This window comes from Aphis gossypii, chromosome 2 (genome assembly GCF_020184175.1).
Source record: "Aphis gossypii isolate Hap1 chromosome 2, ASM2018417v2, whole genome shotgun sequence".
In the NCBI taxonomy this organism is placed as follows: Eukaryota; Metazoa; Arthropoda; class Insecta; order Hemiptera; family Aphididae; genus Aphis; species Aphis gossypii.
In genome coordinates this window covers 48,202,214-48,228,616 of record NC_065531.1, presented here as the reverse complement: position 1 = coordinate 48,228,616, position 26,403 = coordinate 48,202,214, and the positions used below count along the sequence as shown (strand labels likewise).

The 26,403-nt window shown below is 26.1% G+C and overlaps 7 protein-coding genes across 15 annotated transcripts in view; 3 read left to right on the top strand and 4 right to left on the bottom strand.

Moving 5' to 3' along the window:
• LOC114120401 (phosphatidate phosphatase LPIN3) overlaps positions 1–7,423 on the top strand; it is a 29,446-nt gene extending 22,023 nt beyond the window's left edge. For 3 of the 4 annotated variants that reach the window (XM_027982282.2, XM_050201813.1, XM_027982283.2), the window contains 12 exons: positions 1,652–1,803; positions 1,864–2,199; positions 2,263–2,832; positions 2,892–3,129; positions 3,211–3,328; positions 4,295–4,430; positions 4,496–4,622; positions 5,009–5,157; positions 5,223–5,577; positions 5,633–5,736; positions 5,819–5,967; positions 6,989–7,423. In XM_027982282.2, the coding sequence (XP_027838083.2) occupies positions 1,652–1,803; positions 1,864–2,199; positions 2,263–2,832; positions 2,892–3,129; positions 3,211–3,328; positions 4,295–4,430; positions 4,496–4,622; positions 5,009–5,157; positions 5,223–5,577; positions 5,633–5,736; positions 5,819–5,967; positions 6,989–7,002 (2,448 nt within the window). In that variant the 3' untranslated portion in view covers positions 7,003–7,423. The remainder of the gene's footprint in view (positions 1–1,651; positions 1,804–1,863; positions 2,200–2,262; positions 2,833–2,891; positions 3,130–3,210; positions 3,329–4,294; positions 4,431–4,495; positions 4,623–5,008; positions 5,158–5,222; positions 5,578–5,632; positions 5,737–5,818; positions 5,968–6,988) is intronic. The other variant, XM_027982284.2, reaches the window with a different exon arrangement.
• On the bottom strand, positions 7,286–9,572 carry LOC114120402 (rabenosyn-5). The gene is made up of 9 exons (XM_027982285.2): positions 9,324–9,572; positions 9,161–9,250; positions 8,964–9,104; positions 8,724–8,885; positions 8,392–8,620; positions 8,233–8,316; positions 8,013–8,168; positions 7,744–7,843; positions 7,286–7,667 (listed from the first exon to the last, which is right to left on the bottom strand). The coding sequence occupies exons 1-9, from the start codon at positions 9,466–9,468 to the stop codon at positions 7,431–7,433; spliced, it is 1,344 nt and encodes a 447-aa protein (XP_027838086.2). The 5' UTR covers positions 9,469–9,572; the 3' UTR covers positions 7,286–7,430.
• Positions 9,573–10,556: 984 nt separating this feature from the next.
• Positions 10,557–11,788, bottom strand: LOC114120440 (28S ribosomal protein S28, mitochondrial). Its single transcript, XM_027982341.2, has 3 exons — positions 11,487–11,788; positions 11,283–11,404; positions 10,557–10,908 (listed from the first exon to the last, which is right to left on the bottom strand). Exons 1-3 carry the CDS (start codon positions 11,736–11,738, stop codon positions 10,767–10,769), a joined length of 516 nt encoding a protein of 171 aa, XP_027838142.1. The 5' UTR covers positions 11,739–11,788; the 3' UTR covers positions 10,557–10,766.
• A 95-nt stretch (positions 11,789–11,883) lies between these two features.
• On the top strand, positions 11,884–16,312 carry LOC114120423 (integrator complex subunit 9). Of its 4 annotated transcripts, none has more exons than XM_050201815.1 (13): positions 11,884–12,017; positions 12,608–12,799; positions 12,865–13,070; positions 13,139–13,340; positions 13,397–13,530; positions 13,629–13,922; positions 13,985–14,117; positions 14,185–14,287; positions 14,858–15,063; positions 15,146–15,334; positions 15,396–15,575; positions 15,658–15,864; positions 15,949–16,312. In XM_050201815.1, the coding sequence occupies exons 1-12, from the start codon at positions 11,919–11,921 to the stop codon at positions 15,778–15,780; spliced, it is 2,061 nt and encodes a 686-aa protein (XP_050057772.1). In that variant the 5' UTR covers positions 11,884–11,918; the 3' UTR covers positions 15,781–15,864; positions 15,949–16,312. The 4 variants fall into 4 exon arrangements, with proteins under 4 accessions (XP_050057772.1, XP_050057771.1, XP_027838123.1 ...); XM_050201814.1 differs by having other exon boundaries at positions 15,658–15,871; XM_027982322.2 differs by lacking the exon at positions 11,884–12,017 and adding an exon at positions 12,185–12,516 and having other exon boundaries at positions 15,658–15,871.
• LOC114120422 (exostosin-1) lies at positions 15,771–20,765 on the bottom strand. The gene is made up of 8 exons (XM_027982321.2): positions 20,154–20,765; positions 19,315–19,756; positions 19,006–19,250; positions 18,627–18,948; positions 18,315–18,563; positions 17,996–18,256; positions 16,146–16,399; positions 15,771–16,076 (listed from the first exon to the last, which is right to left on the bottom strand). The coding sequence occupies exons 1-8, from the start codon at positions 20,414–20,416 to the stop codon at positions 15,896–15,898; spliced, it is 2,217 nt and encodes a 738-aa protein (XP_027838122.1). The 5' UTR covers positions 20,417–20,765; the 3' UTR covers positions 15,771–15,895.
• Positions 20,766–21,035: 270 nt separating this feature from the next.
• Positions 21,036–22,250, top strand: LOC114120465 (vesicle transport through interaction with t-SNAREs homolog 1B). Of its 3 annotated transcripts, XM_050201817.1 has the most exons (3): positions 21,036–21,290; positions 21,567–21,718; positions 21,845–22,250. In XM_050201817.1, the coding sequence occupies exon 3, from the start codon at positions 21,856–21,858 to the stop codon at positions 22,165–22,167; it is 312 nt and encodes a 103-aa protein (XP_050057774.1). In that variant the 5' UTR covers positions 21,036–21,290; positions 21,567–21,718; positions 21,845–21,855; the 3' UTR covers positions 22,168–22,250. The 3 variants fall into 3 exon arrangements, with proteins under 3 accessions (XP_050057774.1, XP_050057773.1, XP_027838176.2); XM_050201816.1 differs by having other exon boundaries at positions 21,272–21,718; XM_027982375.2 differs by lacking the exon at positions 21,036–21,290 and having other exon boundaries at positions 21,298–21,728.
• Positions 22,251–22,430: 180 nt separating this feature from the next.
• Positions 22,431–23,780, bottom strand: LOC114120464 (DNA-directed primase/polymerase protein-like). Its single transcript, XM_050200196.1, has 2 exons — positions 23,381–23,780; positions 22,431–23,305 (listed from the first exon to the last, which is right to left on the bottom strand). The coding sequence occupies exons 1-2, from the start codon at positions 23,778–23,780 to the stop codon at positions 22,431–22,433; spliced, it is 1,275 nt and encodes a 424-aa protein (XP_050056153.1).
• Positions 23,781–26,403: the final 2,623 nt, after the last annotated feature.

Below are 26,403 nucleotides of genomic sequence, written 5' to 3'. Positions count from 1 at the left end.
ACTTAAGTATGTAATTCAAGTTATTATCATGATAATACTTATTTATTTAGCTCTTAATTATTTTAATTAAATTATAAATATTGGTGCTATTTACTATTGAGAATTTGTAGTGTTACATACTATTAGTACACAATTGTATTGATTTATAATAATTTTGAATAAATAATAATTATATTTAAATGATTTATTAACTTGCATTGATATTGAGAAATGTAAGAGTCACAGCTTTATTATCATAATAATAATAAAATTATTATTATTATTATACTGAAAATATAAAAACCCTTAATGTTAAAGCATTGTATATTATCTTTACATGCCAAAGTTACTCAAACCAAAATTACTTAACGTATGATTTAAATATTTTTGAATAAAATATTGTTTTTAAGGGGATTGGAAGCGTTGATTTTCTGTCTTTGTCTTACACACGTGGAATATAGGAAAAATAGCTATACGCGCCTGACAAAAATTAAGGTACTTCTAGTTGTTCGATTTAAAATATGTAAAGATGATTGAATTTGCATACAAGTTTACTTTGCATCCGTTGAAGTATATTTTTAATATTTTCAATTTATATTTAATAATAAAAATTGACAAATTTATTAAATTTAAAATATTTATTCTCATCAAAATATTTATTTTAAACAATAAAACAATCGATAAAGTGCTTCGACCGATGCAAAGTAAACTTGTATACCAATTCAATCATCTTTACATATTTTAAATCGAACAACTAGAAGTACCTGAATTTTTGTCAGGCGCGTATAGCTATTTTTCCTATATTCCATGTGTGTAAGACAAAGACAGAAAATCAATGCTTCCAATCCCCTTAAGAATTATTTTTAAATACTTAGTTGTTTAATTATTAGTATTTTAAACAATTTGTAATAAGTACAATAGTAAGAAAGTATCCTTTGCCAATATATATATATATATTATATATATATACTATTTAATAAATATAATATTGATATTTACTTTCTAAGTAGGTATCAGTTTTAATTATTAGAACAAAACACTTCATGACAAGTAACAATTCTAGTGTGATCTTAATAATATTAACTAACTGCATAATAAAATATTATAGCTAAACCATTATTTGAAGGTGTACAAATAAATATACGAAGCGAGAAATTTGAACATATAATAAAAGGAGTTAAAACGTCATGTAGTGAACTTGGGGTACCAGGCTATTTTACATTTCTTTATATCTTATTAAATAAAATGTTTATGCCAGTCGTTTTATAAATATATCTAATACATTAAACTTAAAAACAAAATATATTAATAATTGATTTTTATAACTAAAGATTGAAAATATTATATAATAATTCTTACTATAACTAAAAAAATCTAATTAAATAATAACATCTTAAATGCAACATATATATTTATATTTTTTCAATATATTATATATAATATGTATCATAAATAAGATATACTTAGTAATATAGGCTGACAGACTGTTTTTACTCAGAATAATTTATTATTGAACTTAACTTTAACACATTTATTACAGTGACTTACTCTTCAATAACAAGATAAATCATTAGATACTACTATACATTAAAGCAGTTACATACTGTCCACTTTTTTAAATAATATTATTACCTCAATATTAATATTTGTGTATTTTTTCAACTATTTATAGGTTGAAATTGAAATTAATGGAGAACCTGTTCAGCTTCATATGAAACTTGGAGAATCCGGGGAAGCATTTTTTGTTGAAGAAATATCAGAAGAAGACGATATCGAAACAATACCACCTCATTTAGCATGCTCACCAATACCCGACGATGAAGAGTAAGAATTACAAACAAATAAAAATATTAAAAACACTAATTTGTATACTTGTTTTTATAGACGAAAAACTATAGAATATGCTATTAACTTAGAACAAGTTGTTCCTAAAACATTTTGTGCAGAAACTGTTGATAGTGTAACACAAGATTTTCAACCATTAAAATTTAGACCTATTGAAGACTCTCCACCTCGACCACAAATGCGAAAACGTCGGCGTAAAAAATCCGTGATCAAAAGAAAAGTTAAGGATGAAACCAAGAAACTTGGAAATACATTTGGATCTTGTGATCTTCCAGCTCCTACTTATTTAATAGATAATGACGACCGTTCCCAAGAACAATATTTGGATAATGATTTACATTTCTTTAGTGATACGGATGCATCTCCAAGTTCAAAGTAAGATCATTGTTAGAAATATTCTAAGTTATTTTTACCTAATTATAAAAATATTATTTTTAGTTGCAGTGAGATGAAATATAATTGTGCTACTGTTCAGTCGGATACTGAATATGAACTTCAACAAAGAGCCAGAGATTCAGCTGTTGAAAGTCTTATTGGCATATCTGCTATTAATAAAACAGATTTGAATAATGGCACTAGTGATCATCAATTTTGGCGTTGGGGAGAATTACCTACTCCACCTGCACGTCGCAATAGTTTGGATTCTAATGATTCAAAATTAAATTTGCAAGAAGCTTCCAAAAAACAAGAAGCTGCTAATCAGAGGTCAATGTTGGCAAATATGTTGGGTTTTATGAAAAAAACTAAACACATTCGTCATAACTCTTCAGAGAATGGAGGAATATATTTAGCTGATTTGTGTGCAGATCAATTAGATCCTAAGGTATTAGAATTATATTTATATAACCAAACTCCACCAAGGCAAGAAGAAGTTAAAGTCAGTGAAGAAGTAGATGATGATGATGTAGAATCTGGAAGAGGTGCTTCAATTTCCCATTCACCTACAAGCATGGATAGAGAAGGACCAAAGTCAATTGATAGTGATTTTGATGAAAAGTTCCACCAAAAGTAAGTGAATCTTTTAAATTAAAAAAATATATATATTTTAACTGATCATAATTTTACAGTTCACCATATGAAGTATCAGTTTCTTTATGTGGAGAGTTAGATTCTTTGAATGGTAATGATATTATTGAAGAGAAATTTTCCAAACATCAGATTTCTTATGAAGAATTCACTTCTGATTTCAATAATCTTGTGAAGAATCCTAATTTGGTGGTGCGCATAAATAAAAAGTTTTATAGTTGTCAGACTGCTTTGCCTCATTTGATCTCAATAGCTGCATATCAAAAATTGTTACCTCAGGTGCCTATAGCTTTATAATTAATAAACACATTATTTCAATGAAAATTATAAATTATAATGATAATAAATGACCATTTATAGAATGAATATTCTGAAGCTAAAGTGCAAGCAGAAAATACTAAAGGTCTTAATAGAGGTTATACATCTTGGTTCAATTGGAGTCGTGTCAGTAAAGATACCAAATCCATTACTCCAATAGGTAAATACTTAACATATGATACTTCTGTTATTTTATACATATATTATATGTTTATATCAAGGGTGGCCAAACTGTGTCTCGTGAGCCACATGCGGCTCGCAACTTATCCTAACATTTTTACAAACAATTTTTTAATATGAATATTTTATTTATTACATATATAATAATATGACCTTTTTTTTACATTTTGGCTTTTCCATATTTATTAATATATTTGGTGGCTCTTGCTGGCCACCCCTGATATATATATTATATAGTTGTATTATGAATATTTTTAAGGGCTTTAAACAGGTCTTTGTAAATTAGTTAATAACCAATCTGCCCAGTCGGATTATATTTTTAACATACTCTGACTGCAGTTAAGGATAAAAACACACTGTGTGTTGTGTCGTTTCAACTACAACATGTGGTCTCTTCCCAACGGTTTTATTTAGTCTTACAAATTGGTCTAGTCTGGCCCCGATAATGTGTTTTATATTTAAACCTAATTTATTTTGGGTGTTGCGGTTTAATTGCTGATCGATTACTGTTGGTTGTTAACTAAAAAAACGCATAATATGATCCTAATTAAAGTTTCCCATAATACAGTAGTATTAACATGTAGCTGGAAATAATTTTCTCTTGGTTCATCAGACAATTATATTATACTGCAACCGCTATAGTGTGTAAATTTTGAAGTAAAAATATCAGATAAAAACTGTTTTAAAAGAAAACGTGTTCATTATAATACTGAAACTGTAACCAAAATTAAAAAAAAAAAACAGTATTAGCTAAACTATAAAACCATTGTAGTTAACATTGATTTTAATAAGTTACATTGAAGTCAATCACATTACTAAATCAGATCATAGTCTAAAATCAATTTTGAGTCTCAATTCTAATGAATTAAATTTAAATTAATTAAATTTCAAAATAAGTATAATCATTTTTCTAAAAGATTTATAATTTTTTATTGACATTTTACAGAAGGAAATATTTTGAAAAGTGATTCTAATAATTTATCAGGGCAACTTATCAGTAGTAATGATATACATGAATGCCTAAAATCTGAAATTGATGGGAAAATAGACAATGAATTGTTATCATCTAACAATAACTATATGTAAGTTAAAAGTTTATATTTTGAAATATTATATTTTTAATTTTAATTGTTATAAATGTATGTAGTCAAAGACAACGGTGCTATAGTTCGACTGATTCTGAGCTTGAGTTGGAAACAACTAAACTGTCATTGAAATCAAAAGATAAAAGTGATATATGTAGAAAAACATTGAGGTTAACTTCTGAACAAATTGTGAGTATTTATGCAAAAAATTTTGTCAAAACTTAAGTTTATTATCTTTTTCAAACTAAAAAGAACATCAAAATAAAGTCTTAAGTAGTTAACTAGAAAAACATTTTAATGGTGTTTTGATCTATGTATCACATTAGTAGGAAGGAGGGAATATGTTCATGAATTTACATAAAAGTATGAACATGTTCAGTGGGGATTATATCTTCTTGAAGAATAAATAAAATAACAACGTATAACTAACTACATTATATCACTGATTTTTATAAGAAATATATGACTATTCTTATTATTTAGATAAATCTATTTACTAATATTATTTAAACTAAAAACCAAAGAAGAAAATAAATACTAATATTACATTCTAATTAATAATTTTTCTGTTCTAGGCAAAATTAAATTTAAGAGAAGGTTCTAATGAAATTGTATTTAGTGTAACAACAGCTTATCAAGGTACTAGTCATTGCAAATGTTTCTTATTTAAATGGCGGTATGATGATAAAATTGTTATATCTGACATTGATGGGACCATTACTAAGTAAGTGTAAATATATTTTTATTTTTGATTTATAAAGAAATTAAATAATTATTTAATTAATATAGATCTGATGTGTTGGGTCATATACTTCCAATTGTTGGTAAAGATTGGGCTCAAAGTGGTGTCGCAAAATTATTTACTAAAATAAAAGATAATGGCTATAAATTATTATATTTATCAGCCAGAGCTATTGGACAATCTAGAGTTACAAGGGATTATTTAAAAAGTATCAAACAGGAAGATTTATCTTTACCAGAAGGACCTGTACTGTTAAATCCAACTAGCTTATTAAATGCATTTCACCGTGAAGTTATAGAAAAAAAACCAGAAGAATTCAAAATCTCTTGTCTCAAAGACATACAAGCTTTATTTCCATCTGAAAATAAACCATTTTATGCTGGTTATGGAAATAAAATAAATGTTGGTCTTGTTTAATTTTTTATAAAAATAAATATTAATTTTCATATGTATTTAGGATGTTTGGTCTTATCAAGCTATCGGTATACCAATATCAAGAATATTCACTATAAATCATAAGGGAGAATTGAAACACGAATTAACTCAGACATTTCAATCTTCGTAAGTATGATTTTAAATTTTATTTTTAGCTTTAAATATTTGTTTCCTTTTCTCTATTTATGTGTCTACAATTCTTGTTCAGTTATATTGGGCAGAGTTGCATTGTTAATGATCTTTTTCCGGTTTTGGCGTGCGGCGATGACGTTACAAACCGTATTGAAGACGATTGTAACGTCATCAGTAGCAGTAGGGATACCATTAGTACCACTTCTTTTGAGTGTGAAACATTTGGTAAGGGTCTGTAATTTTATTTGGGGTATGCATGAGATGCTAACTTTTATGCTATCAGTTGTCATTTTACTAAAAAATGTTATGTTGCCAAATGAGTGTCTTAATAATATGGTACCAATAATAAAGTAATTGTTAAAAATTTACTTGTATCATTATTAGAATATTTTGGTACTTGTAAAAGTGTATTATCACAATTCAAATACCAAATACATTAACGCCATAGCACTGTAGAAGGAAAATTATATGCTATTTGTGTCAATATTAAAGTCTATAAGAAATAGGGTCAAATGTTAAGCTTCTAAATAAGTTGTCCAATCTCTCCTTATGATTTACATTTATATATTTGTTGGTCTAAAAATTTAAATATATAATTGCTTTAAAGCCCAGATGTTTTAAAATGATAAGCTAATTAAAATAACTATAAATTCACTAAACATACAGCCATTTAATTATGAAATATGTAAAAAAAATATTAATACATTATTTTTTAGTTAACAAAATAAAACATTTATATATGGTTTTTCTTAATGGAATATACTAAATTAATTAATAAAATTGTTTTAATTTTCTAATCTTCAAAAAATCGTTTATTTTTAGGTTGTTATTTTTTTTTTTTTTTTTTTTTGAACTTCTTGTTAGGTAATTGATAAAATAACAGAAGTTAAAAGGTTATAAACTTACAAGTTATGTCTAAACAGTTTTGGTTTTGGTGGTTTTTTATACATTTAAAAGATTTCTCAAATTATTTTATAAATATATTATATTAAACAACTAAAACATAATTATGTTTTAAATTTTAAATAGAAACTACATTTTCAACGTTAACATACTTAACATTTTTTTTTTTTAACACATCATTATTACAATATTTTAACAAGGAAGGAACAAATCATACAGTTTTCAAAATTTATAACAAATCAAATTATAATTATTAATTTATTACAGAAGAAAAATAATTTATTTTTAAACTTTATAGTCTTATAGATATATTTAGTGTAACACATAGTATTTCATTTTCCAGATATACTTATATGAGTACAATGGTGGATGAAATGTTTCCTGTGTTACCCATGCAAGAGTTGGACTACAACCAGTTTATATACTGGCGTGATCCAGTTCCAGATTTTAACTAGAGGACATTTACCATTCCTTGAAATTATAATATTTTAAACCATATATATATTTAATATTTTACAGATAAGATTGTCTTAGTGACTTATTTTTTTTTGTCTCATAAATTGAATTAATTTAATTTATGAATATATTTTATACTACTCATTGTCATATACTATTAAGATAAGTAAAAAAAAAAAACATGGGGAAAATTATGATATTTATTCATTGTTTGTGATATATTAAGACATGTTATAATGTAAGAGTTGAATAGCGATAATCATATTTTTTAATGTTATTTTTTGTGATAATTATTAAATTTGCCATTTTTATTGGACTAGAATATATTTTTAATTTTTTGTAGAATAACCTGGCATATTTCCACTGTTATTTTGCATTTTGAAGTATTCTTCATTCAACTCTTGTAAATTCCTTTCAAGACTTGCAACTTCATCAAATCGGTAGGCCTCTTTAGCTTGTTTAATATAGTTCTTTATGATGTTCATCTGTTCCACTACAGGATTGTCAGAATTGACATTGGCATTTGTTACAGGACTCCAACCATCTTCAAGTCTTAATTTAATTTCCTGTTTACATATAAACGATACATACAATTTAAATATCATGAAAAACATAAATGTTTAGATCATATTTTTAAATTACATTTTTTTGAATATTGTGTCGTTTGGAAACTGATGGACTTATTTTTGATTTATCCATGTTTAAGTCCTGACCATTACGGAGACGTGCCTCTGCTGCTTCACTAAACATTTATTTTAACATTAATTATACCTAAATTTCATCTTAACATGATTATTGTTAATACCTTTAATAACATTTACGTAAAATATTTAATAAATAATTATTAACATAAAAATATAAATATATATTGGTTAAATTATAAATTAGTTTCAATTGACTTAATTGTTTACCGTTTTTTCTGAGCTATTTCTTCAATTTCCTTTACTGAAGGAAGAGCAGGTATTGCAAGTACAGTTGATTGAACACATTGTATCATAGCCAATCTAATATTTTTTGTTGTAACCTTTGATGAATTTGTATTATTTTCCAGTTTCATTATGCGATTACTGCTCAAAAATTAGGTAAAGACAATCAACAAAATTAAGTACAATTGCATTTTGAAGTAATTACCTAAGGGCATCTATAGTCTCAGCGAGTTTCACTATATCACTTCTAATTTTATTGGCTTCTGTTAAATACGATGATTCTCCTTCTCTATAACAATAATAAAAATAATAATAATGATTTTCATTTTAATTTAATATATACAATTAATACTAAATATTTTACTTTAATAGATTATATGTTTGGTTGAATTTAATTAACAGATCATTTTCAATTTTATTGCGACATTCAATAATTTTATCATAATAATCACACATGAGAGGTTTGTGGTCACGGTATTTGATTTGCTCACGGTTTTCTAACACCTGTCCGCAATGAATACATAAACGAAAACTGGGTGAACTCTGTGTTATAGAACTTAATTGGTTTTTACCAGTTTCATTTATTGTTTCATCTATTGAAATAAAAAATATTTTATAACTGATAGATACATGAACTAATTAAATTTGTTTCATTAATTATCTATTATTAGTTAATCAATTTTCAAGAATACCAACATGCTTTTGACAGTGGTAAAAAACAGCTACATTCATGACATACAATAGAACCACATAATCTACAATGATGTTGTCGTCTTGTAATGTTAAATGACTTAGTACAATCTGGACATCGTGTTACATCTGTACCATCTAACCATTGTACTATAGTTTGTTCATGAGCTACATTATTAACCAATAACAAACAAATAATATTTATCGCCTTTTAAATATTATAAAAATTACAATTAGAAAATATACTTTTTCGTTTATTAGGATCTTGAGGTAAGTTGCTAAGTAACTTTTCGAGTCGTACAACTGTTTTATTTGTTTCCATTACAAAGTGTTCAACCCATTTATTACGACAGTGTTTAAAATACTGAATGTGGGAATTGACTTCTCCTGTTAATGAAATAAAGTATGAATAATTATAATAATAATGAGTTAATAAAACCCACCTATTTCTTGAGGTTCCCACACATAATGTCGATCTTCTTTTTTTCCGATATCATTCTTTAAGATCTTTTCTTTAGCTTTACCAAATAAATCTATACAAAAATATATATTACCAAATGATCAAAATCCCTATTATTAAACAGTTGTATTAAAGAATGATTATACCTTTAAAAGATTTAACTAGATCTTGATCTTCGCTATGAACTTCTTGAAAATGTAAAAATAACTTAAGGTCTAAACCAAAGTCAACCTTACATATAGGACATAAGAATCCTTCTAAAACTATATTTTCTTCGGCGGCTTCAGTCATAACGAGTGTTCCATAAAATATAAAATATCAAAATATAATATCGAACAAATAGCATTTATTCATTTGATATTTTACACATTACTTAATACTTATTATTTTTTATTTTTTTATCAAAATAAATGACAATTGAATGTATTTTGTGTTGATAAAATATGTTGATAACATAATGGGAGGAACAATAATATTGTATTATCATAATGGATAATAATTAATAAGTGATAATCACGAATTAAATAAAAATATTAAAATGTATATTTTAATTCGTATTATTGTATTAATAACTTCTAAGAGTCTAAATATAACTTTTTAAAATGTTTTTTACATAAACGATAAAAATTATTTTTTATTATTTAATATTTGTCACATATACATTTTATATACGGTACGATTCTACCTTGATTAATATTTTGTGGGGCAAGATGTATTTAAATAAATACACCATGCTTGTGGTTTTATCTCACTTAGATCTTAAAATCTCAGATTTGTCAATTCATCAATGATTTCTCATGTATCATAGATGTACAATTTTTAAATAAAACCTAATTGTATTAAAAATGAATAATGATCACTAAACTCAATTTTCAATCATTTGGTGTATTAAGTACTTTTAAGTATATCAAATAAGCTCGTTGATTCCTAAAAATATGCAAATTATGATATTATTTTAAATTGTTAAAAAAAATGTATCTTTTACTATTTTAACGACAATATGTAAAAAAAAAACATAACTGTCTGGTTTATATTGTATCATAATACTTATGTGCAAAGGTAGAATGATAGAGCAATTAAGCCCAAAATAATAACTAAACGTTTAATTGAAATGTTTACAAAATATAAACATTCATTTCTAATACATTCATTTCACATTTTTAATTCGGTTTGAATATTCTAATTATAAGTCTCAAACAAATAATTCAATTTAATTAAAATCTTAGGTTTATAAAAACATTAAAAACTTACTCGTTAATTAAAAAATGATCTAAATATTATGAAATTGTCAGATGATTGGATGCAAACTAATTTTGGGTGAAAAACATTAGGAGTAACTAGAATACAGGAAGCTATTTGGTTATTTTCAATATAAAATATACATATAAATTATGTATGTATTATCGTCATTTCTAACACTTATAGGCTACAACTTACAAAGTCCAAACCTTGTTATTAGTTAAAAATACAATCATAAAAATTTACAAAAAACGAACTTATAATTTACAAGTGTTTTAAAATAAACATACAAAAAAATTGCTAAGCCAATGTATATAATTTTATAATAGATAAAAATATGAACAATTTTTTTAATATTTTATTGGTTTGTGAAGACCCAAAAGAGCTGCATCTGCTTCAAGTAGAGTTAAATCTTTTTCAGAGCCCAAAAAACGGGTAGCTAATTCTAAGGTTTTGATTCTTAATTTTACTTGTGATCCTCGTACATAAGATCTATAAACATACAAGAATTACATTTAATGGTTTTTTTCTAGATTTTATAAAACACATAATATTAAATTTTTTGAATCTGGTGATTGGTGGTGTAAAATAGTATTTTACAAGGCAATAGCCGCACAATTAATTAGGTATCAGTACTTTTTGGTGGTCTTCAACCAACAAATATAATATATTACAAAACTTTTCAAAAAAATTAATATTACAAATAATTCATGACAAAATGTTAGTTAACTTAATTGTAGTTAGTAAAGCTATTTATCATTTGTGGCCATTGCCAAACATTAATTAAAACAAAACATTAACAATTTTTCATGACAAAAAAGGTTTATATCATGGCTAAATTCAGTAATATTTACAATAATACTTACTCTGCATTTTTAATTGGTCTTGTACAAACACAATGGAATTTCCATCCAAAATCAATATACAAATCATTATCAACAATATGAAATATAGTTCCGATCACTTGTTTACCCTCAGGATCACCAAGCTATAAAAGAAATTCTCATGAAAAATAATTAAAATGATAAAGAATTGAAATGACATATATAAATATATAAAAATTGAATTACATTTATAAAATTTGAATTTCTCAATAGCATTTCAAAGTCTAGGTCTTCTTCAACAACTTGTTTGTTCTCTTTGGTTTTTTCATAAAACTCAGCAAAAGCACCATGTTTAAAAGTATTTGTGTTACTTAGTTGATCACTGTGACTGTAATGTCGAATAAATTCTTTTGTAGGCACTCGTAATTTTGTTGTAATTATCTTTGATAATGGTATATTATTTATGTTTTGACAAAAAATTCGGCATAAACTTGCCATAGTAGATGAACAAAATAATTTAATAAACTAACTAGAATAGTTGAATGTATTTTTTTTAAAGTAGAATTGTAGATAAATATACACTAGAGAGAAGACACCAAGAATTTCGGATTATATTACTTAAATTTTCAAACCGTACCGGCGTGAAAATTCTAAAGTGCCAGATGCCTGAGTCGAGTAATGCGAGCTGTATATATAAGTATGCCAAAATTCTTTGATAAGCATGTTCAAAAAATGAAAAGGATCAGCTTGCAGCTGCTGATAAACGCAAGGGTTAATGTAGGTACTATCTTAAATCATGGTACTAGGTACTAACCACGGATATGGTTGAAACAATTAATTAACTCTATTCTGTGGTATGAGTTTATGGTTTATACCGCGTTATTAAAATTTTTTAATATTTTAAGAGCATGATAACTTATTTCAAAACAAATAATAATTTAAACATTTTAAAGTTTTAACTATAATATTTCTACTTAGTACTCCTTACTTTTTTACTCTTCAGTGTTCTACAATTGTTAATTGTAAACTGTTATTTCTGTAGTGTATAGAATGTCACAATTTCTTTAGGTTATTGGTACTTTATTTTAACATTTATACAATTTTGAATCAAGTATTCACTGCTCAAAAGATAATTTTATATTTTAAATAAAAAAAAAAATTTATAATGAATTGCTAAATAAGTATTACAACAAAATAAAAGTAATACAACAATAAAAAAGTTATGAAAGTTGATTAATTGATAATTTTTTTTGATTCAACTATCATTATGAAAGTGGTAAGATAAAATATTAATTTTTAGTAAAAACTTAACAAAATACTTACAATTATGATGTATTTGTAATTATTTTTTTTTATAAAATATATAGTATTGTTTGAGTGAAGATCCGAACAAACCATGTTTTGTGATAAAGTTAAAATCAGTTACAATAATGTTAGACTGTGGTCTATCAGCACACAGTGTTTTGAATTTTTTACCTTTATATCCAATACCAGACTGGAAACCAAATAAAGCAGCAGCTTGGATACCTAAAAATTTCTCGGATCCACAAATTGAAGGGGTATATAATATTTTAACTATTAATTAGATTGTTTTTAAATTAAATGTTACGATTGTATTGAATAGGAACTTAATGAATGTATGACTAATCAAGTTCTTGTAAATTCTGCACCTGAATTCATGACACCACTAACTAAGTTAGTTGATTTTGCTGATATTGATGTTATATTGGTATCCAACTACATGACTATGCTGGCTTTACCTTTTATTACAGAAAATACAGGTTTTAAAGGAGTTGTGTATATGACTGAACCAACTTTGCACATAGGAAAGTGAGACATTAAAAATTATTGAATAATTATAAATTTTGGTATTATATGACATTTAAATTTATTTTTAGATTATTTCTCGAGGAGTTAGTAGATTTTGTTGAACAGTCACCAAAACCTAATGTTGCTAAATACTGGAAGGAAATCTTGCATTTATTACCACCACCATTATGTAACAGTTTCAAACCTCATACATGGAAACAATTGTATAGCCTTGCACAAGTTAATTCGAGTTTAACACGTGTGCAGATGATTAGTTATGATCAAAAAATTGTAAGATTTATAATTGGGTTTTTACATCAGTTACTCAATTATACATGTTGCTTTAGGAAATTACAGGTGCATTGACTGTAACAGCTGTTAGTTCTGGTTATTGCCTAGGTAGCAGTAATTGGGTGATATATTTGGAAAGTAAGAAATTGGTTTATGTCAGCAATACTTCAACATTAACAACACATCCAAGGTATTACTCTTTTTTATAAATCACAAATAAGTAAAGAAGTTACATTGATAATACCTAAATTTTGATTAATTTTTTGTTTTTTTTTTTTTGTAATCAAGACCCATGGATCAAGTTAACTTAAAAAATGCTGATCTAATGCTGTTAAGTAGTCTAACGCAAGCACCTGCCGCCAATCCAGATTCAATGCTAGGGGAACTATGTTTATCGGTGGCTGTTACATTGCGAAATAATGGATCAGTACTTATTCCATGTTACCCTTCAGGTGTTGTTTATGATTTATTTGAATGTTTATCATCTCACTTGGACAGTACGGCTTTAGGTCAAATTCCAATGTATTTTATTTCTCCTGTGGCTCATAGTTCTTTAGAATATTCAAATATTCTTGCAGAATGGTCAGTAAAAATACTATGATTAATTTAATAGTAAATCAAATTAATATTTTTCTAATAATTAGGTTGTCTCAATCAAAACAAAATAAAGTATACTTTCCAGAAGAGCCGTTTCCACACGCTCAATTAGTAAAATCCGGACGTTTAAAGCATTTTAAACATGTTTATACAGATGATCTGTGGAATGATTTAAGACAAGTAAATATAAATGAACTATTTCAAGTTAGGTCATCAAAAAATAATTATGTTTATTATATTTTTTAAGCCTTGTGTAGTATTTTGCGGTCATCCTAGTTTGCGATTTGGTGATGTAGTACATTTTGTAGAATATTGGGGTACAAATCCTCAGAATACAATTATATTCACGGGTAAGTTAATTTCTTAATAGTAAACAAATAAGTACATTTAATATTTTGGTAAAGGTATAACATTTTCAAAAATCATACTTATTTTTTTACTATTTGGAAATTTGAATTCATATCATTTAGCTTATTATTATAATTGTTTATTTCTTTGGAAACATAATGGGCCTTATTGAACAGTTTTATGTGGGGTCCCATGAGTTCACATTTATTTACAATAATAAAATTAATTTAGATATTTAAATTAATACAATTTATGGTTTTAATAATATAATATTTGTTAAATTAAATTTACTATCTATACCATTTGGGCACAATAAGTAAATATAAACTGATAAAATTAAAATTAGGCGTTACTACTTCTATTATATATGTGCTAATAATACTTATATTATTATTGCAATTATTATTTTATATAAACTTTTGTGTGTTAGTTGTACAATGTATTTCAATTGCAAATTGTACTATATTTTAAATTATTGTGCAGGGCTCAGTTTGTTAATAAAGATATATATTAAGATAAATAATATAGAGCATTGTCAAAAATCATGACTTATGTCCAATTATTTATTTTAGAGCCAGAGTTTCCATATTTAGAAGCCTTAGCACCATTCCAACCACTATCTATGAAAGCTATGCACTGTCCAATTGATACAAGTATGAATTTCACACAAGCCAACAAAATGATTAAAGATCTTAAACCAGCTGTGTTAATTCTTCCTGAGCGTTATGCCATTCCACCAGCTGGATTTGGTCATAAAAATGAATTTGTTATTGATCAAGTATATTAAACTATATTAAACTAGTAGTTATTAATAAAACACTCTAAACATAATTTAATAACTCATATTTTTATTATTTTAGGTTGATAGGAAAGTTTTAACTATAAAAAGAGGTGAAGTTATTTCAGAGAAACTTGATATAAAAACAGTTAATGTACCATTTACAACAGAAATGGTAGTCAGTGTAACATTAAACGAATTACAATCTGGACTAAAGGCATCAAAATTTACAGCTGTTTTAGATACTAAAGATAATAAATATAAATTAGATGTAAGTTTTATTATTAATTTAATTATTCTATTATATTATAAATGTTTTAAACATTTTTTAGATTTTAAGAGATGACTTATTAGCAAATAAGACGACTGAACCTTATTTATTAGAAACATTGTTTAAAAAAACTTATGAGTGGGGACAACTGGATATTGATAGATTTTTACGCGCATTGACAAATGAAGGCGTGAGTGATCCTAAAATTGAACACAATACACATGGGTATACTATTCATCTTGTAAGTTAATTATTTTTTTGAATTTTTGTTTAAAAGTTGAGCGATTATTTTTTAAATTCATTATTATGATTTTTATTTACAGAAATCAGAAGACACATTAATTCAAGTGGATGATAAGTCTACTCATATATTTTGTGAAAAGATGGATAAAAACTGGAGACTTAAACTTAGAAGTATAGTAATGGAGTGCCTTAATTCTTTTTAAATACATTTATTGTTTTAAAAGTAATATATACATCTCAAAGACTATTATTTACACTACTCCATATAATTATTGTCGAAAAACAATGTACAAAGTATTAAATAAATAATAGTTAAAATTAATTAGATACCAGTTCAATTTGTTTATATTTTTTCCGAAAATTTGATACAGGGTCCTTGAATAAAATTGGATCAAATCTTACACTTGATTGAAGCAATGGCATATAACCAAAAAGCATTACAAAAGTGTTTAAACAAGTTTGTCTTTGCATAAAGTGATCTGGATCATTCCAAGGTGATCTATGGAATTATATAAACATACATTAATAATATATTAAACCTAGTAAAATAAGTTAGTGTGATATTTACTTTGGCATGCCATTGTTAGCTTGCTCTTTGTAGTGTTTTCTTTGTGACACTTTAATCGGTGGACGACGGGTTACATGACTGACTAGAAAGTTCATGAGAATGTCTTCACAATTGTGAGATTGTTCAACCGTTTTGATTAATAAAGGACTTAACCATTTAGTATATAATGTATTGTAATATTGATGATAAAAAGCAGCACCAGTGAGTATTATTGAATATTCATTTGTCCATTTTGATGTATATAACCAAGAATCCTGTTAATTTTGAAGTAAATATTTCTTATACTGAATGTGAATTATGCAATTACACATGTTTTGAAATTTTTATCAAACAAAGAAATTTTAATTTAATATTATGTTTTTTAGATGTGAACAAAGTGATGACTGTATTGAATTTATTAAGATTTGTTTTTTTCTATTTGTGTCCATAAAGTAGTAAAAAAAATGTTTTGATTCTTATCTTTAAGGATTGTTTCTGATTATAAATTCCTTGATTAGTTATATCGAAATATATTTAGTAAAATTCAACACCCACTTGCCCACTTATGGTTTAAATTTATAAAAATGTGTTTTGTAGTATTTCATTGGAATTTAAAGTTTTAAATAAACTATAACATAATCTTATAAAATATTTTTTGATTGGGTGTTCTTGTCGTATGCGGTCTACCACAAATTATTTTAAACACCTTAAGCGATCTATAAATTATATTTGATTAAAAAATAAATAAATATATAAATATAAATATTATCTAGTGAAACATCATTCAATAATATCTAATCACATCACAATCTTTTCTAAATCCAGGTTATTATACCATTATACCATAGTCCATAGTATTATATAATTATAAATAAAATTTAAATTATTAAAATAAAGTGTAACTGAAAGACTTCGTGCAAGAACAAGCAACTCTGATCATTCGTACAGGAAATATAAAGTTACACAGTTGTCTGGTTTTTTTTTTCCATTGAAAAATCAGATAACTCCAAAATAAATTAGGTTAATATTAGCTCTCATCTCAAAGAAATACCCAAAAACAATTTCATAGACTAATAGGTACTACAGTACTACATAGAGTAGTACTGAAGTAGAATAATTAACTCACTGAACCTTGTATGAAGCTACCAGCGTAGTCTAACATGACGCCATATAGTATTTAGTTTGTATGAATCTATTACAGCTAGGTGCTTTAAGTACCTACTAAAAAATCTTTTTTATCGTAAATTTAATTTATCTAAATTGTTTTTCAAATTAATTGTATATTTATTTAAATTTTTTTTTTAAATAACTATCGTTTCCTGAAAAGTTTTGAAAAATGGAGTTATCTCGTTCTTACACGGAGCTCTTCAATTGTTTTTACCATTGATTTGTCAGGAATTGTATAAAAGCATTATCGTCAGTTTATGGTAAACTGTATATCATAAGAATGCAATAAATTATTACCATGGCTCAGAAGTTATAGCACTAAAGAGTATATTTTTAGGACTTCAATATGCACTTCAAACACTTAAATGAGAAAAAAAGTATTAATAAAAATTGGTAAATATGTAAAAATTATTCTTTAATTAATACAAATTTTATATTTTTATTTATAGAATATGGTAGAGGTATTCAGGAAATATTAGTATTTAGTCTACCTCTAAAACGTAAGTATGACAAATTCGATAATTGCAGTTTAATGTACTGACAAAATTTTTAAAAATAACCAAATTATTAAAAACAGAATAAATTTTACGGATATCAGCAATGATTACTTTTGATGTTCTATGACTTACCAAAAATAAATATGTACTTGCTAAAACTTACAAGCATTAATTATTAAATTTTAGTATGTAAAAATGAATACAAACCTTGCTATTGTCCCAATAATGTGATCTTGCTGGAAATCCAACAATTCTATCAGGAAAGGATTGCCAGACATGAAACGCAAAATCAATTTCATCAGTTGTTAAAACTACATCGTCATCTAATGATAATACAGCTTCAGTCTTAATAAATGGTAATGGTTCAAATCTCCTACAACTATTTCCAGATGATATTAATATTTGTACACCAGCAATATTTTGGTATCCACTTTTACCATTATTTTCAGCACACGAATTTATTATTATCTAAAACAAAAATTATATTATTTAGTTCTGTTAGTGTTATGTATCTCCATATAATTACTTGAGTCAAGTATTTGCTTGCAGCTATGTTACGAACTAATCGATACAGTGGTGAGTTTAGACTGTTATGTTGTGAAAATATTACTACAGTAAAATTAGGACTGGGTTGTTTCCCAAGTAGATGATAATTGAATGGTAAATTAAAATTAAGATATTCAGTATATGAATTTTGTGAGACAAGAGCTCCTGGGGATGTGTTCCAAACTATGCCATCACGAGATTGAAATTTAGGTAAACGTTCTTTAATTATCTGAAAAAGATTCAAACTACAATTAATTCAAATAAAGTCATCATGATTTAAAAAAATAAATACCTCAAACGTAGTAAACACAATTTTTTCAATTGTATTAAAGTATTGTTCCCAAAGAATTTGTGTTTGTTGTCTCAAAGCAAAAAGTTTAGTTTCTGATATTGAATGAATCACTTCTGGTACTTGAAACAGCAGTCTCTCATCAGCCCATATCACAGCTTTATTCCAGTCAATCACTTCATCAAAAGGTAAAGCCCAATTATTGGACAGCAAAACAGGGATACATCCGGCCTGTAAAGCTTCTAAAAATCTGTAAGATCCTAATCGACGGCCTCTAGGAACTAGACAAAATGTTGAATTTTTAAGTAGAGATCCATAATCATATCTAAAAAAAAAAAAAAGAATAAACCTTTTGTTTTGTACAATTTTAATATGCATTTACTTTTCGTATAAAGTGTTATCAACATCACATCTTTCATCCTGAGCATCTTTCCAGTTTTTGCCATGTTTACACGTAGTTACTACAATTATGTCCTTTCCATTGTGTAAGTGAAAAATAGAATTTCGAGTCTCAGACCCAATACCAAGAACATATCGTTTACCTTTGAACGCTAGTTTATAGTTTTTAGTAATAGGATATGTATTGGAGCGAACAAAACCAGGTTCACCGCCCCTTTCTGGGTGTTTCTATGTAAAAAAAAAAATACTAGTTGATTACATTAAAATTTTAAATATTGTTCATAATAATCACTTTGTGGAATAATGGAAATGAAATATCAAAACCAGGTCTCATATTAGTAACTGACATACTAGCTTTGGCTAAAATAGCATCTCCAGTATGAAATCCAAGATCATCTTCATTGTAATCTGGCCAAGAACCAGAATACAGATTAAAAATTACATGATTTCGTCCACCGTTCCAATGTCTGAGTCTCTGCATTTTCACAGGAATATTACGTAGGTAGTCTGGAGATAAGGGATCTCGATCTAAGGTATCAATAGCTATCACAAATACACAAGCTTTGGTATATTCATCTGTGTAATACCTAGATTCCACAATAATATCCAACATTTTCTGATACAAGACACTACGGGTTGAAGTCATTAATCCACTGCTTTCTAGTTCAGACAATGGATACACAAATACCCGAAAATCGTTTTCACAACGTGAAGAATCAAAACATGTCTCCATTCTGAAAAAACAAAATATTTTTTCTGTGTAAGAGGTACGTCAAATTTCAACTTATAAGTTTATTTCTTAAATAATAAAAATTAATCCTATTTATACAAAAAAATGTATATTTATTAAACATATATATTATTGAAAATATGCCTGCTGTGTTAACATATTGGATTATATGCTTCCTTAAAAATAAACCTATTTTCAGTTCATAAAACCTAAAAATTGGGGTTTTTTTTTTGTCAGGATTTTTTAGAGGGTATATCAATAAGTGCATTTATTGCAACACAAAATTCTTAAAATATATATATATATTTTATTATTATTTTTCAACAAGCAGTCTTTGTAAAAATTAATTATGTAGCTAAGAAAAAATAAATTTATACTAATAATAGTAATCATAAATGAACCTGCAGAGTTTATTGGTTTTTCTATGTGATGTGTGATATGGTATTTGTTGTCTAGCTTCATAGGTTTTTGCAGCAGGAGGACGGCCAACTTCTAAATTTTGTTGCCAGTCATCCATGAAAGATGGTAGATTTTCAACATCGTCGATACTGTAGGTTAGATGAAGCAAAGAATCTGGTTTTCTGGATGTTTTTAGGAAGCACATAACCAAAATGAATAAGACAATGAGCCAAAGTAATATTATGAATCGTTTTTTGGCTTGCATAATTTTTGTTTTTAAAAGTTATTATTAATAAGTCATGTTAACAAGCTTTTCAATTTTTGACCATCAAACATTAAATATAAGAATATTGTTTGGCTGTAAGTATACAAAAACTGAGAAATGATGTAGGTGATGGAAAACCATGGTTTTAATATAAATTTTAAAGTTAAATTCAATATTTTAATGTACACAATACAGCTACAAATATCATAAAATAATATAAAATATATAAGGAAAAGCTAACACCGAGTAAACAGTTAACAACATTAAACAGTCAATAACAAATAAAAAAATAAATTCTTATTCTATGGTCAATAATAATTAATGAGGCAATAAGCAATTGAATTGGAAATCGGAAATCGGAATGTAAATATTATTGAAATTAACATGAACGCCGAACGGCTGTAATTTGTAAAGTATAATGTTATATACTATATAGTTATATTAAATATTTGGTTATATAGTTCGGTACATCACGCTGCAGATCTCTTATCTTTTGTTTATTTTTGTTATAATCATAGATAACAATAGTGGTTGTTATCAAAGTTGTAATTTACATAGATAATATTATCTATAGTAATTTAGACACTCATAATTTTTTACGCACATCACCAGCAGCAGCTTGTGCCAAGGCTTATAGATCATAAGATATATATATATAGTAAATAATCTGTGGTCTAATCAGCCTATACTATAAACACCTATGGGGCAGTCGTGTTCCCGAAGTTTCGGTATATTTTGCCTCATTAGTACTGTTACCAATAGTAAATAAGTAACCAAAGGTAACCATGTTGACTTTTCACTACGTAGTACTATCATAGATAATAATATATAATATGGAAATTAATTATTTTAAGTAATTATTGTGCTATTATAGGTAATTTATATTTTCTTAAATTTTATATTATAAATTATGTTATTTTTAATATATATATTATCATCTATAGGTTATACTTGTAAACTGTAAAAAAAAAACTAAAACATATAATATAAGATACTATAGACGGATTAAGTTAAATGTTTGTATTCTTATAAGCTCTTACCGCTGTAGTTCATTAGAGTATAAGCACTATAAGCTAATTACTTCATTGTGATTTGTGATTATTAATTAGTGAATAACTCTTAAAATCGTTATTTAAATGTTTTTATCAAGGAAATCATAGTCAGTACTATTTGATAATTAAATAAAGATTGAGAATCTTCTGCGGCCTTGATTAACTCATGTATTTCTCTCGTTGAGTAGTCGCGTGGAGACAAATACATATATACAGTCATATAGATCACTTTAGCGTATAGCTGTTTCAGGTAAGATAAGGTATTCAAATTATAACAGACAATTATTCAATTATTTGATAATTGTTTTTAAATATTATATAGCATGCAGGAATGACATATCTAATGATACTTTTATTATATACTAAATACATGTAGTTCACGCATCAATGGAAGTCCTCGAAGAAAACCGTAAAGTTTTGTTGCGCACTAATGACCGTTTGACTAGTATAAAATCTATTGCTGTAGAAACTGAAGAAATTGGCTCTGCAATCGTTCAAGAATTAGGAGAACAAAGACATACACTAAGTGGTACCCGAAATCGATTAGAAGACATTGACAGTTCCAGACAATCTTCTCACCGCTATGTCTCTGCTATTAACAGACATGTTTTCCAGGACAAACTTATGCTTATACTTATTATTATAGTTGAAGCTTGCTCTTTAATTGGACTTGTCTACATAAAATTTATAAAAAATTAATTTTGTCAAAACAAAGTATAATTTATTACATCTTATTCTATACAAAATCATACCATTTTAAATATAATGTTTTTATATTGTTACTTAGTATTTTACTACATTAAAAAATATATACATATCTAGTGTACATGATCACAAAAAACTACAACAAAACATTGCTTAGTCAAAAAAAATATTTTATAATTAATAACAAAACATTAATATATACTTTTTTATAATATACATTATGAATTAATTAATTCATAAAATCCTTTGATATAGGTTCAAAATAGAACAGCATCTGCAACTTCAACTAATTGGCTGTCAGATAAATCATCCATTATATGATTGGTGTACTCAAAACAAATTTCATCGGGCAACTTAGTGCCATTTGATCGATACTGTTCACAATCGGGATCATAACATTTTTGATACCAATACATTTCGTTTAAATCAACTACGTACTTTACATTGTTGTTTTTGTGTTGTCGTTTAACATTTCCACAATAACGATTCTTCACAATACTGTAAACTAATTTGTTAACTGAGGGAAAGTAATGATTTTTAAAGATTTTTCCTGGGAACACAAGATCAGATATAAATCTATCAATTTTTGGAAATGGTGAACTTGTATAACTTGACTGACATGTACCTTGATTATTATTATCAAAATGTGCTCGATTACCATGTGATTGAGAAACAATATGACTTGTAATATTTGTGAAATTCAATAATACATCATCATCGCAGCCAAATGTTATTAGAGACTTTAAAAATATTTGTTTGTCAAAACAATCCTCGCAATGAGCCATTTCTGGAAGTTTATACTTGTTTGTATTGCTTAGGACTAATGGAACATTCTTTTTCAATTTTGATGATTTAAATAATCTGAAATGTCTGTTCCTCGAATATACACTTTCGTCACAAAACAATCCTTGTTCAGTTTTTAAATTAATAAGATCTTTAGTAGTTATTCCACTATAAAAACACCCATTATCTTCTAGACAGTGGTCCTCAGACAAAAACTTATTAATTTCAGAACATATAAATCGAACAAAATGACCAGCTTGGCAATTATTAGAGAATACCAAGGATTGAAAGATTAAGTGATGACTGAATTTTTCTGCTGTTGATGAATCTAAATCAAGAACATCTTCTTCTTTACATATTATATCAAATTTTTGTTTGATAAACATAATAACAATTTTAATAAAGGTTTCTAACATGTTTATACCATTTGATTCCGGATTCTCATTGCGATTAAATTCCAAATCAAAGTATAATTTGCATGGGTTATTTTCTGGTATGATCTCATAAGTGTGTCTTTCATTTGGTGGTTTACGAGAGTCATAGTACCAAAATGTTTCAGGATGAGCCACCATAAAATATCGTTGACCATTACTTTGTTCATATGTGAAAGACATACATCCATTAGATTTAGTTTTTGCATAGTCTAGTGCTTCTTGTTGCCTAGGAAAGTTTTTCCAGCCAATTGGAGGTCCCAGCAACCGTTTAACATTAATTAAATGGCATGGTTCACGTCTTACCTTTTTGGATGATGATGTTGATGGTATTAAATGGAACGAACTACGTTTAGAAGAACCATAAAATACTTTAGTGGTTAGACCTGACATGACTACATTGAATAATTTTCAAATAATTATTAGTTAATAGTTATCATTGAAAAAAAACAAGATGTAAAAATTCCATATGATAATATTAGTATAATAAAATCAAAAATATAGTAAATGCAAAGGTAAATTGAAAATACCAAATAATAGTAAATTAATAATAGAAATAAGTTGTTTGATGTATAAAGAATGATAGTGTATCGCATATCTACCATTTAGTATTTACTTATTCAAATATTTTCATGATAAGCGATAACCGTTAGAGAATAGAGATTAGGAAACAGAATAATAAATAATTATTGGAATTTAATAATTTATTAAGAAATGGAAATACAATAATATTTAAGATCTGACTTAGACTGATTTGAGATTATCTCAGATTCAAAATATATTAATCAATTCAATCGAATAAAGTAGGGATATCCTACAAAATAATTTTCAATTTTCGTGATCTTAATAATTTTTTTTTAAATTTAAACCAAACGTTTATAAAATAAAATTGTGACTTTATTAGTTATACATTTTAAGTTAGGTATATTCATATAAACAATCTATGAAGAATCTAGTACTAAATTATAAATTTTCAATTTTAAGTGTTTTATTCTAATAAATAAAAATTTTATAGCAATCATGTAAAAAAAAAAAAAAATACAATGGACTATACAAAGTAGAAAATTAAGGTATGGAAAGAAAGTATATAACAATAATGGAAGTAAATACAACATTTTTTTTGCAAAATGTTTGAAGAAGAAAATATTTAATTATAAAATGTAAAGTGATAAAAAAATATTGAGATTTGTGAATTTGTGATAAAACAACTTTAATTGAGATAATTTTAAATTTATAAATAATAAATACCTACAGTAATAGTTAATACTTATCATCGGAAAAGTACCTATTAAAATCGAAAATATAGTGTTATAATTACTATCGGAAATAGCATTTTTGTTTTTTTAACAAGATAATTTTAATATTTTTTCGCGTCCCCCTATCCAATAAACAAATGTAAGTCTAATAATAAATAAGGTATTCATAACAATTTAAATTTTAATACGAGTTTATTTCCTTGGATTATTTTTAATTTGGCTTTTTTCCTAAAAGTGATATCCAGTTAACTCATTTCTTATTTTTGGCCATTCACCTTATGGTACAGAACAATATTATAATACTTATTTTATTTACTTTAAGTACCTTGTAGCTAATGGATGTTTCCCCCCGGGAATTTTAGCGGTACTGGACAGGCCCGGATTGAGATGTTTCCTCCCCGAATCGATGTATATTTTTACATAATAATAGGTTTGAAAACACGTACCTACTTTGGATTTACCAGAAATATACGACCATTTTAATATATGATACTGATAATTTAAACAAATTTTTTTTACGGTTTTAATGCATTTTCTTAGTTTTTACTGTTTTTAGAGCATTTTTCACAATTTGTTAATAAAATAAACAATATTTCGGAAGGGTGAAATAATAAATTTGCAACACTAGTGCAAATTAATCATGCAAATATATTTTGCTTTTTATTGAAGCTCATCTACAGATAAGCCACTCAAATACTCAAGTGCTTTAATAAAAATTTTAATTTATAGATCAATAATTATATTTATTTTTAATTTTTATCAATAGTTTTATTATATTCCTTCATATTTTTGATTTTCATTATTTAATTTTGTATTTTAATATCAACAGTGTTATGATATTTTTTATTATTTAATTTTCGTAAACAGTACATTTATTTACATTTATACAATTATATTTATATATTTATTTAATTATTTTTACATATTTTATTTATTTGCACTTTATATTATTATTTTATAATATTTATTTTTTTTTTTTTATGTCTGGGGGGAAATTTTCTCTTTCAGCCCGTTAACGTCCATTGTATTGAGGGTGAAACATCTTAGATTCGTGGCTTATACCTAGCTGTAATAGATTCATACAAACTAAATACTATATGGCGTCATGTTAGACAACGCTGGTAGCTTCATTCAAGGTTCAGTGAGTTAATTATTCTACTACAGTACAACTCTATGTAGTACTTATTAGTCTATGAAATTGTTTTTGGGTATTTCAGTAGACTCGATTTAATTTTTACAGCGTATTACTTGTGTATTGGAACCTAGTTAATAAATATAACCAATCTTAGAAGTACTTTTCAAATGGTAGTATTAAGTATAGCAGGTAGCCAGTGTAGGTAATCATAAATTGTGTTTAAGATTTGGAGAAACTTGAAATAAATCAGAGGATCTGATACTTTTATACAATATGTAACAAGGACTTTTTTCTTGTCATACATATTATATACACAGTTAACAATTTTATGATTTCTAGGAAATTCAAACATAATAATATTTGGTTGTTATTTATGTATGATAAATTCATAATTAGAGTAATAGGATAAATAAATTAGGTAGTAAGGTAAAATAATCTTATATTGTATTGATTAGGCATCTTTATTTATGTTGGTTTGTAAAAAAAATATATATATTATATAATATATATATGTATTATTAGGTATAACATCAAATTTTTATTTTCTACACTATATAATATTATATAATATGTTTTATAGTTCTTATAAAACAATTGTTTCAAATACTTAAGTATATTAAATCAC